Genomic DNA, 16238 nt, shown 5'->3' with positions numbered 1-16238 from the left:
CAGTTTGAAGACCTTGTGCCTAACCCATCTGAATAAGTTACTTCTACCAAGTTATTTGGACCTAATTCTAGGTTGGTGAGTCATGCACAACCCACTCTGTAGCACTGTACCTTCTATCCTGGAATGGCAGCCATGAGAGTAGGCTTTAGTTAATCGGTTTTGTTAGTTTAGTTAGTTCCTCTGTGGTGGACTAAGCAATGAGGCAAACTTACTCTGTCATTTAATTTTAATTGAATTAATATAAACAAAAGAATCCAATCTTTCAACTGAGACAGACTAAGGGCAGCTTCTCACAGCTGTTTCCTACACTCTAAAATTCCCCAGTTACATTTGCAGCAACTAAATCCAGAACAGGATGTTTCAAGTTCACTGCATTTACTGGGTGAGATCACACAATGCGAATGGGAAGTTGCAGTATTCGAAACACTTCCCTGTTTCAGTCTCAGAAGCAAGCAATTAATCCCACAGTAATGCTTAGCCAAAAGCATATTACACATCACAGTACAAATGTGACCCTTTGGAATTACACACCCAACTAGAAACAGCCAAAATGAGAATATCTCACCCACAACTTCCTCAGATGGGAAATTCCAAGATAAAACCAGAACTTGCTAACAGACTATAGGGTATGCTGCATTTAAAGTAAATCAATGAAAAACTTTAAAGACTTTTTTTCCCTGGACACGTAACTGTCATACTCAGCTGCCAAACCTGATAGAAAATTCTCTACACGGAAGAAATGAATGCTTAGATGAAGTCTGAACAGTTATGGTGTTGAATTATACTAAGAAGAAGGCACACAAAACCTGAAATTGTGAATATGCCCCTAATATCATGTGTCCCTATTTCCCACCGGAAGAGGGAAGGAAGGAACTTGGTCAGCTTTGGAACAGGAAAGTAATAGTAACTGGCAACTTAAACTGAGATTTCTTAACCCAGAAGTTATTCTCAGCCTTTGGAGTACTGCAGGTATTAGGAAAGGAAGGAGTAAAGCACCACGGTAGTGTAAGAAAAGAGAATAACTCAGTTCTGTAGGTGGGAGAGATTGCTGGCGATTAGGGGAAAACAAATGCAATCAGCTCCTTCAAACCAAGGCTGAGCTAACCTCCTAGGGAAGCTGAAAAGCCAAATGTTCAACCCTAAAAAAATAAACCATCTGTCCCAGAGAGAATTCCTCTTCCCCAAATTACAGAATTTACCTGATGGTAAACACTTATTTTCCCTCCAATTTATCAAATTCATCTGATGGCAGACCCATTTTAAATGAAGCACATATAGAAGTCCATCAATACCAAATCTATGTTCATTTAACAAACACCAAAAAATATTCTTGCTTTTAACATGGCAAAAATAAGTTTGTAGGAAGCTGAAAAATACACTGATGTGACTAAGAGATTTCTAGTAATTAGTGAAGTAATAAATATGCCTATACATTGAAGGTTCATCTTCATAAGAAAAAAAATAAAAAACCTCTTCAGGTTCTCAGCTGTGAAGTCTGAAGATTCTGCAAGCAAGACACTTTTTGCCACTGCAGCCAGTGAACACTAAATCTTTATTCTCAGTTTTCCAACTCTAACATTAAAGAAAAATGACACCTCTTTTCACTGATGTTTGCACATAACACTATGGCATATGGAAATAAAAATGGGAAAGCAAAGGAAAAGTAGTGGCTTCCTAAAAGCAGAGCCCTAACAATGCAAACAGTACACAAAAGGTGATTCTCCACCTGCTTCAAGTTTACTTTAGTGTACACCCCCAGGGCTTCACAGTCCCTGTCAAATCCTCCAGAAAGAGATGAAGCAAAATTCACAATACTACATTAACGTAATTTAAGAGACTGGAAGACAGGAAATGCAATGGGGACTGAAAAAGCACAAAGAACACTGTTTATACAGAATTCTACACACACAGCAAAAAGATAAAAAACCCCCGAAAACAAATTCTTGTATTTAAAGAAGTCTAAGCCTCAATTCAGCCAACACTTGTGTTTAAGAAAAAAATATGCTTATAAAAGTATAATGTGGCTTTTCCCAACAGTATTTTTCACTTCAGTTGAAGTGGAAATAAAAAAAGTGTGTTGGCTCTTTTTAACAAGGACTGATCTTATGAATCTTTAGCTCAAATTATCCAAGGGTTTGGATAAGTGACATTGCTATGGCAAACAAACAACTGTCATTAGAGTGCTCTGCTTCACAGGTTCTTAGGAAAGTAAGGGATGATTAAGCTTTTAATCTTCAGTTTCTTCCTTCAGTCACAGTATCAAGTTGTAGTGGAAACTACGAATACCATTTAAGCCTTTGACCACAGACTACAGCACATAAGTTTCACAGGTTTTAAACTGTCTAAATAAGGACTGGGCTATTTCAGCTACAGCCATTAAGATCTCATTTTCCCGAGGCAGTAGCTTTTCCATTAGTAGTTCAGTTAATTCACCTGTTTCTCCTCCAGACAAAAGCAAACCCTTATCTTCACTGCAAACCCTCCCTTACTCACTCCCACTCCTCTCACACAAGTGAACAGTGCCAAACACTCAGTTAGGAGATGACGGAGTGTTATTTTTAATATTACAAATTATACTCTTCGTGCTTATCCAGCAGGGCCCAATTAAAACACAGAATACTCTCAATGTAGTAGGTCAATTATTCTAAGAGGACATAACCTTCAAATTCATGTTTGTTCTATTTTTAAAGCAAAACTAAAAGTCCTACACAAGCTAATGGGTGTTTATCCCTGCATGACAGATGGTAGGTTTGAGACAAACCTTATATTCTTCTGGGGATTTTCTTAAAGCTAATTCTCTTAAAACAAAACAAAGCTACACATACCATTCTTCTGCTGTACCTCTTCTGCTCGTGAAGCACATGGAGAGCTCTGGAGTACAGAATTAACATTTTCCTTTTTGCCTTTTGGAGACACAGGTTCTCGTTTGACTTGTACTGAGTCAGGAGTATCAGCAGGTGTGCTGCCAGGAGGCTGGAATGGTGGCAGTGTGTTTACATGAACAGAAGCTCCCAGTGGAGATACAGAAGAATACAAAGGGTCCAAAAGGGGCTGGAGAGGGCCTGCATGAATTAAATCAGCTGCCATCTGAGATTTGCTGTTTCTTCTCTCACTTAAGACACTGCAGGAAAGTTCCTCTGAGAGTTCAGAAGGTTCATATGTTTCTAATAGCAAAAGACAAATAAAACAAATAAAAAAAAACAAACAGAAAAAAAAAGTTCATATTTTACAATAAAATTTAGTGGTGCCAAGAACTCATTTCTTGCAGACAGTCAAGGAAAATTAAAATTGACAAAAAGCCACTAAATGTCACTATTAAAATTGATAGATCACATTTGACAATAAAGACCTCACTTTTAAAGTCTACAATTCTACTGCACAGTTTATATGAGCAGATTCAAGAATATAAGAATCAGTATTCTGTTGTAGTTTTATGGTATCCTGTACCTTGTAGCCCCTGCAAGATCTCAATTCTCTGACTTCTCAGCGTGCTCATTTCCATTGTTATCTGCAAAATAGTTGTGGTTTGTATCAGCTCTACTAATCTAACAGGCAGTTTTTCAGGTTGCTACTTGTAGCTCAGTTTCAAAAGCCTGCTGTTACCTGTTGCTTTAATACAAGGAACCGCTGAACCTCGACATAGGCAGCCTGCAGGGCAGCCCTAGCCTGCAAGAGACTGGTGTCCACACTCTGCAGGGACTTGCTTAACTCTTCTTCCCTCAGTGAAATAGCCAACAACTGGTCTACCTGAGAACGTTCTGGAAAAAAAAATGAAATGTAGAGTCTAATTGTACTGAACAATATATTAAGATACATTACACATGATATCACAGTAAATACTACCACCTCAGAATGTAAAAATCACATGAATTGGATCAAGCCACCTTCTGGACCCCAAAACTCCCAGATGGTTGCAATGGTTTAATTCCCAAAGAAAATATTCTGCCCAAAACAAAAATGATTTATTTTGATACATAGTGAGGTTGATGTGTTAGGCATGTTTGAGAAAGATCTGTCTAATGCCAGAATAAGAGTTTTCTTCAGGAGTTGGAAGGATTGAGGCATTCCACATTCGTTGCCATTAAGGACAGAGGAGGCGTAAAAGTAGAAAATATTGCCAGAGATGTCGAAAAGAGTACACAGAGCAAATTATGGAGAGTACAAATTTCTGGTAAGACCATCCAGAATTACAAATGATAAGCTGCACTGTGAATTAGAAGGGAGTGATGGGGGCTTCTCCCTTCAGAACTTCCATCCAAAGAGGCAATAAACCTCACCTTCCTGAGCAGGGAAAAGCAAAGGTCCCATCAGGAACATGAACTGCAAGCACAAAGGACATACGTAGCCTTTTCTTAGAATCAACTTCTGACAAATTAAGATAGACATCCTCAGAGAAGAATGTGTTGCAGACTTGTGAGCACTCCACCCTATGATGTTCATTAAGTGCCCAAGAAGCACCCAAGTAACATTAAGGAACTGCTACTTTAGCCTAGTCAAAATACCACTGGGTATTTGTAACCGCTACACCAGATACATGTGATATTCACTCACCTTTTTTACCTTTGATTTTTCTTCTCTTATTCTTTCTTTCTAGACTAGGAATTTCAGGAGATGATCCCTCCTGCAAATAAAAATCATATATTAAAAAGTTCCAACAACAATTTTGTCTAAATCAAAAAGTCAAACATCCATTGTCTTTTAACCTTTACTTGTACCCACAGACAAGAACACAATTTATTTTGCACATTCCTGTGTAAGTCATCTTTTGCCTTGCTCATAAAAGGGAAGACAACAAAGTAGTGCCACATTTTCATTTCAACTGGGAACAAATAAGCCAACAGCCTTCTCACTCAGATGTTTAAGATCACACTTCAGTCAGATTTTCTGCTCTACTGTTTTAGTTGAAGGTCTAGAGTATTTAACAGTGAGGAATTAAAATTATTGGTTTCTGCATATAGCAAAACCATTTTTCAACAGAATTATTTTTTTACCTTTGAATAAGTCCATGACAGGACTGTGAAATAAATTCAGATTTAAGTACATTATTTTAAGCATTTAATTTTGTAAAAAGGTTTGTTGTTCCTTGCTGAACCATAAAAGTAGGAGCATCTAAGGAAAACAAATTTCTACTACAACCTAGCTTCCATTTCAATTGTGGAACACAGAGATTCTTGCTACAAAACCAAGTACTTCCACTGAACTATTTTAACAGCTCTTGTTTACCTGCATAGAGTGCCAGGTACCAAACTAAATAAAGAGCATTTGTCATTCCTACCAATTAAAAAAAAATGTAATTGGAAGTACTGCACTAGGAAGTGGAATGGAAAAAATTCTCAAAGAAAATTAAGTCAAACAAGCAAATTAGCTTATTGTTATCAATGTACAAGACAATCAAATGGAGAAAGTCCTCCCTGCAAAGATCATTCCAATGCTGAATCACCACTGACAGGGAAAAGCATTTTTAGGGCACCAAAGCTGGACAGAATTGCACACTTACTCCAGTTGCTCTTCGCTTCTTTCCAATTCCTTGGCTGTCATTCTGTTCAGTTCCAGATGTGCAGCTACTGTCTGTAGCTGCATCAATATTATTAGACACTGCAAGAAGTGAAGCACTATTTGAAGCTGGATGATCTTCTTCTGAGATCTCTAGTACATTTTGTTTTTCAAGAAGAGGTGTTCTCTTCTCTGGAATCTCTTGGTCTTGTTTTATGAGGCCTGTGATCTCAGAGGTGGCTGGTAGGCTATGACTTCTTCCACTATTCTCAGTTCTTTCAGACATAAAAGGTGACAAAGCAAGAGATGATGTCTCTGTCTCCTGTTTCAGCTCAGCTTCAATGTCAGTGCTTGCCTCATATCCAGATGCTACGCGATGTGAGTGGCTGGCTGCAATTATTTGCCTTTGCCCACTTTCTTTTATTTTGGCTTGTTCACTGAAAAAGCTGTAAGCAGGATTTCTGTCTGCTATGACACTGCTTTCAGACAAGCTACGTTTCCTGGCTGAGCCAGACACTGCTAAGGAAATCCCTTCCCACTGAAATCCTTCTAGAGTAGACAGACCAGATTCTTCACTGAGTTCTAGACCCTCTTGGTCATTTTGAACAAGAGGCACCATTTCTATGCCAAACCTTTCAAAAGATAAAAAGAAAAATAAATACACACATTACAAGCCAGCTAAATGTAGAGAGAAGCCTCCCCATTCCCATATGCACAGTAGTGCTGGAAGAAATCTGGCAAGTCCTTACACTGGTATTCCATGCTTTCTACCTCAGCTGGCAATGGAGTATCTTTTGCGTACCACAGAACCAGATTTAGCACCTAAGAACTGATAGACTGACTTTCAAGTCAGAAATCCTGTTGTTGATTATTCCAAGCCAGGTTTGGAATAACCAAATGTGACATTTGTTCAAGATGCTTCAAAAAATTTCATGTTTAAAGAAGGTTTCAAAAAATGCAGTATTATATAACTGCTTCCTCTCAATACAAAAGCAAACTGCGTATCAAAGATTAAGCAATGAAAAGGGAGCATTTATACTGCCTGCAGCAATGCAAGCATTTCTTGTAGTGCTGAATAAAAAAAGGAAATAAGCAACTCTCACAGCATTACTCCCATCCTGATGGCATTTTTACATTCTTCCCATTGCTACAACTGGAAGAGCAAATGTATTGCTACCATCCATATGTGGATATTAAAGCCACCATTATGAACTGATTAGAATCTTTCCTGAGCAGATTACTATTATCTATGGATAGACACTCACAGCAGCAATCAATGACAAACATGCTATACTACTTGTATATGCAAAAGATCATGGTATAGCAAGCTTCATTATGAAATCTTAGTTTTAGGATTTTGGAGTTTATTTCAGATATGGAAAGAAACCACCCTCTCCCCTCAAGATGCCCAGAGAGCCATGGTTAGATCTGAAAGCTACCAACCTTGGTAAACCTTTGCCAAGTTCTTGTTTCTTCTTGGTTACCTGCTGGATGACCTGATCCCAGTTCACATTTCGCCGGGAAGCACTAAGAATCTGTCTGAGTGTGGGTTTAAGGCCTGACTCCTTCTCGGTCTCACTTCTCCGATGGCCACTCACATTCCGAATGCGCCGTGCATTATTGAGATTGGGCTCTGGGAGATGTGTCCCGACTTTGCTCTTCAGACTAATATGCCGTGTCAGGTCTCTTTGCAGAGAAGCAGGGAGGCCAAGTTTGCTTAAATCAGGAAGGAGGCCTACTGACTGGCTTCCTCCTTTTGGAAGCTCATTATCTGAAGGATTTTCAAAACCTTCCATTTCAAACTGATCATGTGACTTGGCACTCTCTTCATTCCCTTCTCCATCACGTGAGGTTTTCAAATCCATATGCAAACGGTCCTGACTGCTTGACGGAGAAACTGTGGATTCTATTCGAAATGTAAAATTTTTTAGCTCAGCAGAAGCAACCCTTGAAGCGGACAGCTTTTCATCATCTTTCTTTTCAGGGGTGGCAGGTTTACCTTCAGGAGTGTCACAGGGTAAAGAAGAACTAACAGAAGAACCCAACTTTTCAACACTTGCTTCCAACTTCTCATTTCCCATTAAATCATCAGCGCTCACATCTACTGAATCTTGTCTGAACTCCTTCTTTGGCAATGCTTTCTCAGTTTCTTCCCTGTTCTGGTCACTTGTATCCTTGCAAGAGCTTAAGGGAGCATTTTGCAAGGAATGGTTGGACTGAACATCTTTAGGATCTTGTTCTTCTTTACATAAGCTATTAACAGGCTCTCCAAAATTGCTACCAAGGACATCTTCGTTGTCTTGTAAGTTACCAGCACAAGCACCATGCAGCTTCAATGAATAAGAAGATAAACTGCTTGTTTCCAAGTTCATAGCATTCAAATGATTACGCTCTTCACCACCAGCTGAGGATAAAAGAAGCTTGACATTTTTTAAGAGACTGTTTGTGTCCTGCTTTGCCAAGGATAACTTCATATCTGTGATATTCAGAAGAGGGGATTTCAGTGATGGCATCTGATTACTTCTGCTATCATCTTTGTCAAGCTTTTCACCACTGGAACAGTCTTTCACTACCTTGCAAGAATCAAGTTGTTCCGAGGTTACATTGGAAGAGGAAGAGGCTTCCTGCTTTTTAAGTTTTAAAATGCTAACGTCGCCTTCACAAGTTTTTCCTTTCACTAATGAATCAGTAGAAGCTGAAAGTACAGAATCCATTTTATCCGGAGTTTTAGAAACATTATCTTCGGACCTTGATTGCTGCTCTGCAGCCTTCTGGGATGGGTAGGGAGTCCAGCGATATGTTTTATCTCTGGAAGGACTCACACTTTTTCCACTGGCTCTGGAAGTTTTGCTTTCTGGTTGCTTTGATGTACCAAAATCCAAACCCCCCCCAGGAAGAAGATTATCGCTAGTAAAATCGAGCAATTCGCTCCTTCTTATTCGATTCCTGTATGGCAGGGCATTGTCCATCTCTGGCCGCTGCCAGGCATACCTTTCCTTACTGTAATTAATTGGCTCTGATGAATATGACTCTCCTGAGCTTCCAAAATTCCAGCCATTTGCACCATGAGGACTTGGTTTCCAGTTTCCTCCACAATTCTTGGAATTCCAGTTAGAAAAATGACCTGTTTCCTCTGACTGCCAAGTAGAATTTCTTTCCCTGGCACTGTGATGCCAATTTGATGTTCCTCCTCCCCGCCCACTTGGATGCCAGACATTTTCAGAATTCCCATAGTTATGCCAATTTGAAGAGCTTCCTGGAACATTTTGGTGCCACCCAGCGCGCCCCCTTGGGCCACCTGAATGTCTGTTTATATTAAGGTTCCACGGAGAGTGTGAAAATTTGCCTTGTCTACAACTAATATAATCATCCTTTTCCCACTGCCAGCCCCTTTGTGGTACATTATCACGATGCCACGATGACTGATCGTAAGCTTCTCTTTCTTTGTAAGGAGCTCTTTCTTCTCGCCTTCTCTGCAATCTCCTGTCATCACATTCTACTTCTTGGTTTGCACAGCTTGGTTCAGCTTGCCTGCAAAACAATCGAGAAAAACCTAAACTCTGATGCTATTCTACAGAAAACCAACAGTCCATAAGCCTCATGCAATTTATTTGCACTGGGACAAGAATATTTTTATTACTATTATGTATTATAAAAAGAGAGAGGACTTTTTCAGCTAGTTTGCTGTTCAGGTTTCTGTAGTGTTTGACTTTCAATACTGATGTTGTACTTTAATATGGTAATTTCAAAATTGCTCTTACAAAAGCAACTGATTTGGCATAGAGACAGTTCAACAGATTAATTCTTAAATATTTCTCTTTAACTTGAATGATAACAGTTCCTTCTTATTTACCAGTTATTGGACCAGTAACAGGTTAACAAAAAGAAAGCTTCTTCATGTTGTATAATACTTTTAATTTGAATAATCTTGATAGATGAAAAATTCATCAGCAGTGAGATAATTATTTTTTCTGAAGACTATTCTGCTGGTGTTAGATGGTCTAACTAGAGTGAACTGATACAAAACAGAAGAAAAGTTAGGCTGAAAAAGCAGTTATTCTACCCATCAGAGAGAACAACTGAGATGATGGCTCAGTTTAAAAAGCTTAAGTTAAAACACAGATATAAAACATCCAGAGAATTTGTACCTCAGAGACAAAAATATTTTGACTTGTTTTAACCAAGAGACTAGAAAAGCCCACAGCCCGTAATGAGTCTGCATGAGCCTCCCAGCAGCACTATCTACTGCCCTTTGGATAGTACTTATGCTTGGCAACTTATCATGAACACATGGCAAACCATCACATGTACATTTTAAGTCAAATGCTTCCCTAACAGCTATTCATTCCCAGGGTCAGTAGTCTAAATGGGCAAAGTATTTATTGTACCAAATGAGGAGTTTTTACCAAAAGTGGTTTTTTTTTCAGAAACTGATTACAAAAATATTTCATTCTGACATTACAGGAATACATCCATTCTAGACCCCTGGACAAGAAAGACAGAAAACTTTCTCACAACTGCTCAAAACCAATTGATTTGGGTAAACTCAAAATTCATATTGTATCATCTATGAGTTTTGAATATATTCCAGTTCTGCCAAAGGATTACTAAACAATTACTCTCTAATGGGAAATGGTCTACTGTGTAAAATAACCCGAGTTCTAAGACAAAAAACGGTGTCCCAGTGACAGAGCAAATTTTAAGAGCTGACTCAACTAGATTATGATCTAATGGAAACAATTTTGCTGAATTAGTAACTTAATCCCTGTACTTTCTGGTTTTCCCATTCTCCAAAGCAGCACGCTGCAGACAGAAATTTTCTAAGACTTTAGTTGCCTAAGAACAACACTGTGTTGCCACCATTGCTCCTTTACCATAAAACCAGGAAAAGTGACATTTTTGCTGTCTACATTGGGCAATATGAAACCATTACCATTGTGCAGTACAGGGACACACTACTATGACAGAGCAGTGTCAAAACCAAATAACCTCCACATATTTCAGCACTTGGAAAGACTAATTCAAATTTCTAACCACAGCAAGAAAGAGCTTCTTTCAAAAATCATACACCCTTTTCATTCCATTGCCATGTTATAAACCTACTCAAATAATAAATTCCCAACTGCAACAGCATACAAACAGTGCCTGTGTGCAGGGTCACATGGAAAATAAAAGGCAATACTTATTACTCTCTACAGCCCTCTATTTCATAGTGAGCCACTAGACTATGTCTAGCTCATGGTAAGTGGCAAGATACTCTACACTCTAAACAATATTAGCATGACTGTCACATTTATTAAGCTTTTCAGTCAAAAGAGTGTAAAATATTAAAAACATTAGGGCTTTCAAAACACAAGATACAATACCAGAGACTCTTTTCAACCATAACAAAAAATGGTAGTATTTCTTCATTAGTAGATCAACAGAACAAGATCATTCAGCAGAATCATTTACATGTTGAAACTACAATATCCACACAGGTCTCTTGGATTATCTCACAAAAGGTACACTGGCTACAGGCAGTTTACATTTCATGAGCACCTAAGCCTTAGGAGTGTATCCTCACAGTGTTAAAAGCAATTCTATGACCTAAGAGGAGAGAGGAAAACTCACCGCTCCTTCTTTTGCTTGATTAGTTGAATGAGTTCTTTGTCAAGGTATTCTTCTTCTGCCTCTTCTTTCTCTTCCTCTTTCCTGTCTTGGGCATTAACATTGTCTTTGTGCAGCTGGCTGGAGATATGCTTGGCATATGATGACAAACCCACCAGTGTCACCCGGCACACCCGGCATTCGTGGTTGCTTCCCCTGGGAAGAGAGGCAGAGGGTGGACTTTTAGCTCTGCCAACAGGCATGGCAGGTACCTCTGGTCTTACTTTGTTTCCTCTGAATGTCCTGGAGATCACGACAACAAGGTTTTGTTCAGTGTATTTCAGTTACTTGAATTCTCTGGCTTTTTCTTTCAAGGTTTAGTTTTTTGATGGTCAATTTTTAAGACTTTTTTCCAACAATCAAGAGGTAAAACACTTGGTAATAAAGCTGCATTAACTGGGAGGAGGAATTCTTCTTGAATTGTTGTACTCAAAATCTTTTCAGAGGAAACATAGTGAGCGAGGGGGCAGAGTGGAGGGCTTACAGAGCTAGCAGGAGCTCTGAAGCCCATCCATGGTGCCAGCTGCACTGGGGAAGCCTGGAGACAGCTTCTACATTTAATCCTCGCCTTGAGCCTTCCCCCAGTGAAATTTAGAAAAGGGAGGAGGCAGCACATGGATACAGCCAATCCTGACACAACATAACCTAAACTGGGACAGCTGAGACTGCTGCCTGGAATCCAAAGACTCCACAGCACAGTGAGTGATGGCAGAGTGTCTTCAGTTCACTGTACTTTATTTGGTTCAAGTGTGCATGAGGTCTGCTTTCCACTTTAGAGGACTTATCTTAAAAAATACAGAAATTATTTCAGCTGGAGAAAGCTGACAGCTGTGTCAGACAAATGGTTTTACTCATGTTTCAGTAAATACTGGATTAAGGTTACAAGATCTTCTTACCTTTCTTTTTTCTTTTAAAGAAATTCAGATTTCTAAAAATATCGTATTTGTTCTTCTGAGAAATCCTTTAAATACTCCAAAGTTAAGGAAATATGTTCTTAACAATAAACTTAAATGAGTAAAATATGTTGACCACTTAAAAAAAAAAATCAGAAAAAAAGTGACTCGGAGCATTTGCAAATAACTCAGCCAGACCAAGTCAGGACTCATTGAAAGCCTCCACAATGCTTTTTTCAATCCTGCCAGTTAATTCATAAGAGCAGATCTGCATGTCTTGTCAGCACACTTGAGACTGAAGTCTTAGAAGAGAAGCCTTATAATATTGACACTGCTCATGACTGACGTCAAGAAAATTGGATTCGTAAAGGAAAAAGACAAACATGAATCCTCTTTTTTTGGGGAGAAAGAGTTAAAAATAAAATGAGCAAAAGATCAAAAGATGCAACCTCAGATATTAAGCCAACATCCTAACTGGAGTGGTTAATAAAGTGTCAGCAGCTATGTTTTATTTGTTCTGGATATCAGTGGTTTTCCTACTGACAGAGTTGAGATATTTAACCAAAGCAAACATTCACATGCACCTAGAGAGGGCTTTATTTTAAACAGACCAAATATTTAAAATTAGAATTTTTATATTCAATTATTTTGTATGTTGCAGCCTAACCAATTTCAGATTTAACACCTGGATAAACTTCATTTACAAAGTCAGTAGCTTCTAACTTTAGTCTGTATTTTCCAGAGCTGGTGTATTACATTTTGCATGAAACTGCCAAGAAAAAAGTAATTTTATTTCACTGCAGTCCAACAAATGCAGGGGAGCTTTCTTCCACATCACTGTTTGCCTCCTCAGTTCCTGACATTAAGAGAACATGTTCACTGCCAGCTTTCTGATAAGGCATGCTACCAAGAGATGCATAAAAATAAATACTGAAATTCAGCTTTTATGGGAAATAGGTCATGAGTTCTTCCAGACAGTGACACACTAAATGCACAGAGAGGAAGGATGCAAGACTGTTCCCATACCTTCCCTTCAGGTTTTCAAGTTCTCTGTGGTGAAGCATGCTTCTCATGTGTTCTTTCATCTCCTTCAACATGGGAAAAAAATAAAATTGGTCAAAACAAAACAGTATATTGTATCTGAAAAGCTCACTTCTGAGAACTCTCCTGCCTTGCACAAAGGTGCACTCTGCTCCTACAGGGCTGTAGCAGCTCCTGTGCCCGTTTCTGTGACTGTGGAAGCACAGGCAGGCACACTTTCAGGAAGTTAGTTATATGTCACCCTTCCTGAGAAAGGACACAGAGGAGTCACTAAAATTCAACACAAGGGAAGCAGAATTCAGGAGAAGGAGAAATAACAGTGCATGTAGCAAAGCGTATTAGACTGATTTTTGACAAATTACTGTTGATAGTCATGTTAATTAAAGTGTCATTGATACCACTCCTCAGAATAGCAATACTTTAAAACAGCTTTCCTGTGCAATCTGAGCAATTTCTCTGTATTTGTATTATAATACAGCTGTAATTTCACATCAGATACTATTTCGCTCTGCTACACGAACTTCAGAAACTGAGATGTACAAAATAGGTCACTTTGTGTTTACAGCAACCTTAATCCATGAACTGCAGCGCTATTATAATCAACTGCTGATTGGGAGCTGCTGAAGAGCAAGAACATTCATCATTCAGCAAAAGGAAGCAATTCAGAAGATTTCACTTTCTTTAGGTGTTTGACCCAAAGTGTTTGGAAATTCTTCAAAGAACATACTAATCACTATCCACTTTAGCCTTTGAAATCCCACTTGCAAAGGGAAAGGAACAGCTTCAACCTTGGAAAGTTGTGTGAATTAATACACCGGCATTTACAACATCTCCACATGCCCCGTGGCTGAGCAACACATGGTGGTGCTTTAAGGGACAACTCGTTGTCATGCAGTACACAGAACATGCACACCAAACTGCCATCTTAATGCAAATACATGTTGTGCTATACAATTCCACTTTGTCCTTCCATGTGGAAACACAGACTTCCCAAAGGGAATTTAAAAATTGTGTATTACAGTATTCTTAACGTATCACAATTTAGAGCCAAGTGACTGTGCTTTTCACCTTAGTATCTTTATAAAATAATATAAAAAAACTCGAAGACCTCAGTATTTTTAGCACTCAGAATCAAGCATTTGCACAGCTGTCTTCAAGAAAGATACCACAAAGCACATGCACAAATATTCTTTGCGATAAACCTACAGCAATATATATCTGGTAGACAGAAACTGTATTTTACACAACTTTAAAATGGAAGTGTTTCTCACACATTCCATATTAGTATCTACTGATACATGTAAAGCATTAATTATTTACCTTTTTTGAGTTGTACACAATGTGACATAATACACATTTTCGTTGCCGAACCATCCTTATTACTCTGGAAAGATCTTATTCCACACCTGCAAATAAAAATAATCAAAAAATAACCAACACTCAGGATTACTTTTTTTATTAACCCATTCTACTATGGAAAGTAAAAGAAGTTACTATTCATGAAAACACTTGTGCTGAGCTTCTTTAAGCGAATACATGCCTCTGGTGCAGTCAATGTGCTTCAAAAAAGATAAGGTAGTTTTGAATAGTCATCTGAAACATTGATAATAAAAAGTAGCTTTCGCTTTCTTTCATTTTGTTCCTTGTCCTCCAAAACACAGCACTCATACTGCAAGCAGAGATCTGTAGGAATCCTCTGAGCTCCTTGAATCAGATTAAGAAAACATTTTTCAACTAGGATGATTACAAGGAGTTATGGAATTGGGGAAAGCAAACAGGGCAAACTCAGTTCTTTATTTTGGTACAGAGGAAGGCTCAAGGAAGATATTTAAAGAAAATTAAATGAAGGCCACTCATAATATCAAATACTACCAGTCTTCAAGGCTTGCTAATACATTTATTCAGCATAAAGTGATGTAATTCAGTACTTTTCTCGTTAGCTTCTCTCAGAACTACACATATATATGTACTGAAATACTCAAATTCAGAGAGCATTTTAAGATACATTCTCTAACATCATGCTCTGCATGGGTAGCTTATGTATTTGAATCATTAATAAAAGTTATTGATTTTCCCAACAGTACAAGATTATTCAAAACTTTGCACCAGAATATTAGTAATTTTAACACTGATCTACTTAAGATATACATACATACAAACAAAAGCAGCAGGTCAAATTAAATGCCATATGTATTTTATCATAATGCTTAACTAATAAGGAGAGCAATTAAATCAGAGAGGTATGTAACAGGCTTAGTTACAATACAAAAACAGACATATCTGTTTAAGTAACAGGGTATAATCTTGCCCCGTTTCTTTCTCTTAACATACACTAAAATGCAGAATGATCAAGCATTACTGTAATTTTTTATTGAGTTGGCACAGGCAGATCCTCACTCTAAACTGGAAAGAAATGCACCTTTTTACTACTAAGCATTTTTGTATCTCTACACAAAAATACAAATCCTCTCAAGTTTTGCTATTTTATATTAGGGAACCTCAGAGCTAACTTAGCTAACACCATCAAACTTAACCTGTAAGAGCCTTCTTCAACAGCTCTGCTCCACAGCTGACCCCACAAAGTTAATTCTAAGTATTTAACACTGAACTTCTGTATCAGGGGCATCAAAACCTCCAAATCTGGTACTGTCTCAAAGCTGTGAACAAACGGCAAGAACTGGATTTTTACCAAATCCAGATTATCTAGAGTTAAAGCAGCTCTGACATTCAGTGATACTGTCTGACTGTAAATAAACAAAAAACAGCAAGTAAAGCCACACCCCTCTAAATCCAAAATGTAATTCTTTGACAAGAACTCTTTTCCTCCAGATCTGCATGTCCATTTACAGTTAAGGCATGCACCAGGATCTCTCCAGCTTATATGAGAAGGAACTGAGAGTTGCAATAGCCCTTTCACCTTTAGACAACACAGGAAGTTTCCTCCCTAGAAAATCCACATCATCATACCAAAACAAACACACTTAAAACACAATAGGAAATTTGAGTCATCTTATATTCCCTAATCACCATTCCTGAGCTTGGTGAAAATACCTGATAGTGCTTAAATATGCACTCTTTAGCTTCATTACATTGGCACTTGATGTATTTGAACCATTAGTAACAGGTGTTTATTTACACAAATCTCCCCCAACAAAGGTGTAA

At 38.3% G+C, this 16238-nt stretch overlaps 1 protein-coding gene across 5 annotated transcripts in view; it reads right to left on the bottom strand.

The window, feature by feature from the left end:
- The window catches only part of ZNF106 (zinc finger protein 106), a 38606-nt gene that overhangs the window by 15340 nt on the left and 7028 nt on the right, over positions 1–16238 (bottom strand). For 4 of the 5 annotated variants that reach the window (XM_071558327.1, XM_071558325.1, XM_071558329.1 and 1 more), the window contains exons 2-10: positions 14397–14482; positions 13062–13123; positions 11107–11298; positions 6937–9024; positions 5498–6125; positions 4552–4621; positions 3604–3758; positions 3448–3508; positions 2826–3164 (exon numbers count right to left, since the gene is read on the bottom strand). In XM_071558327.1, the coding sequence (XP_071414428.1) occupies positions 2826–3164; positions 3448–3508; positions 3604–3758; positions 4552–4621; positions 5498–6125; positions 6937–9024; positions 11107–11298; positions 13062–13123; positions 14397–14450 (3649 nt within the window). In that variant the 5' untranslated portion in view covers positions 14451–14482. The remainder of the gene's footprint in view (positions 1–2825; positions 3165–3447; positions 3509–3603; positions 3759–4551; positions 4622–5497; positions 6126–6936; positions 9025–11106; positions 11299–13061; positions 13124–14396; positions 14483–16238) is intronic. The other variant, XM_071558330.1, reaches the window with a different exon arrangement.

Source organism: Pithys albifrons, chromosome 6 (assembly GCF_047495875.1).
Source record: "Pithys albifrons albifrons isolate INPA30051 chromosome 6, PitAlb_v1, whole genome shotgun sequence".
In the NCBI taxonomy this organism is placed as follows: Eukaryota; Metazoa; Chordata; class Aves; order Passeriformes; family Thamnophilidae; genus Pithys; species Pithys albifrons.
This window is presented reverse-complemented; position numbering and strand designations above follow the sequence as displayed.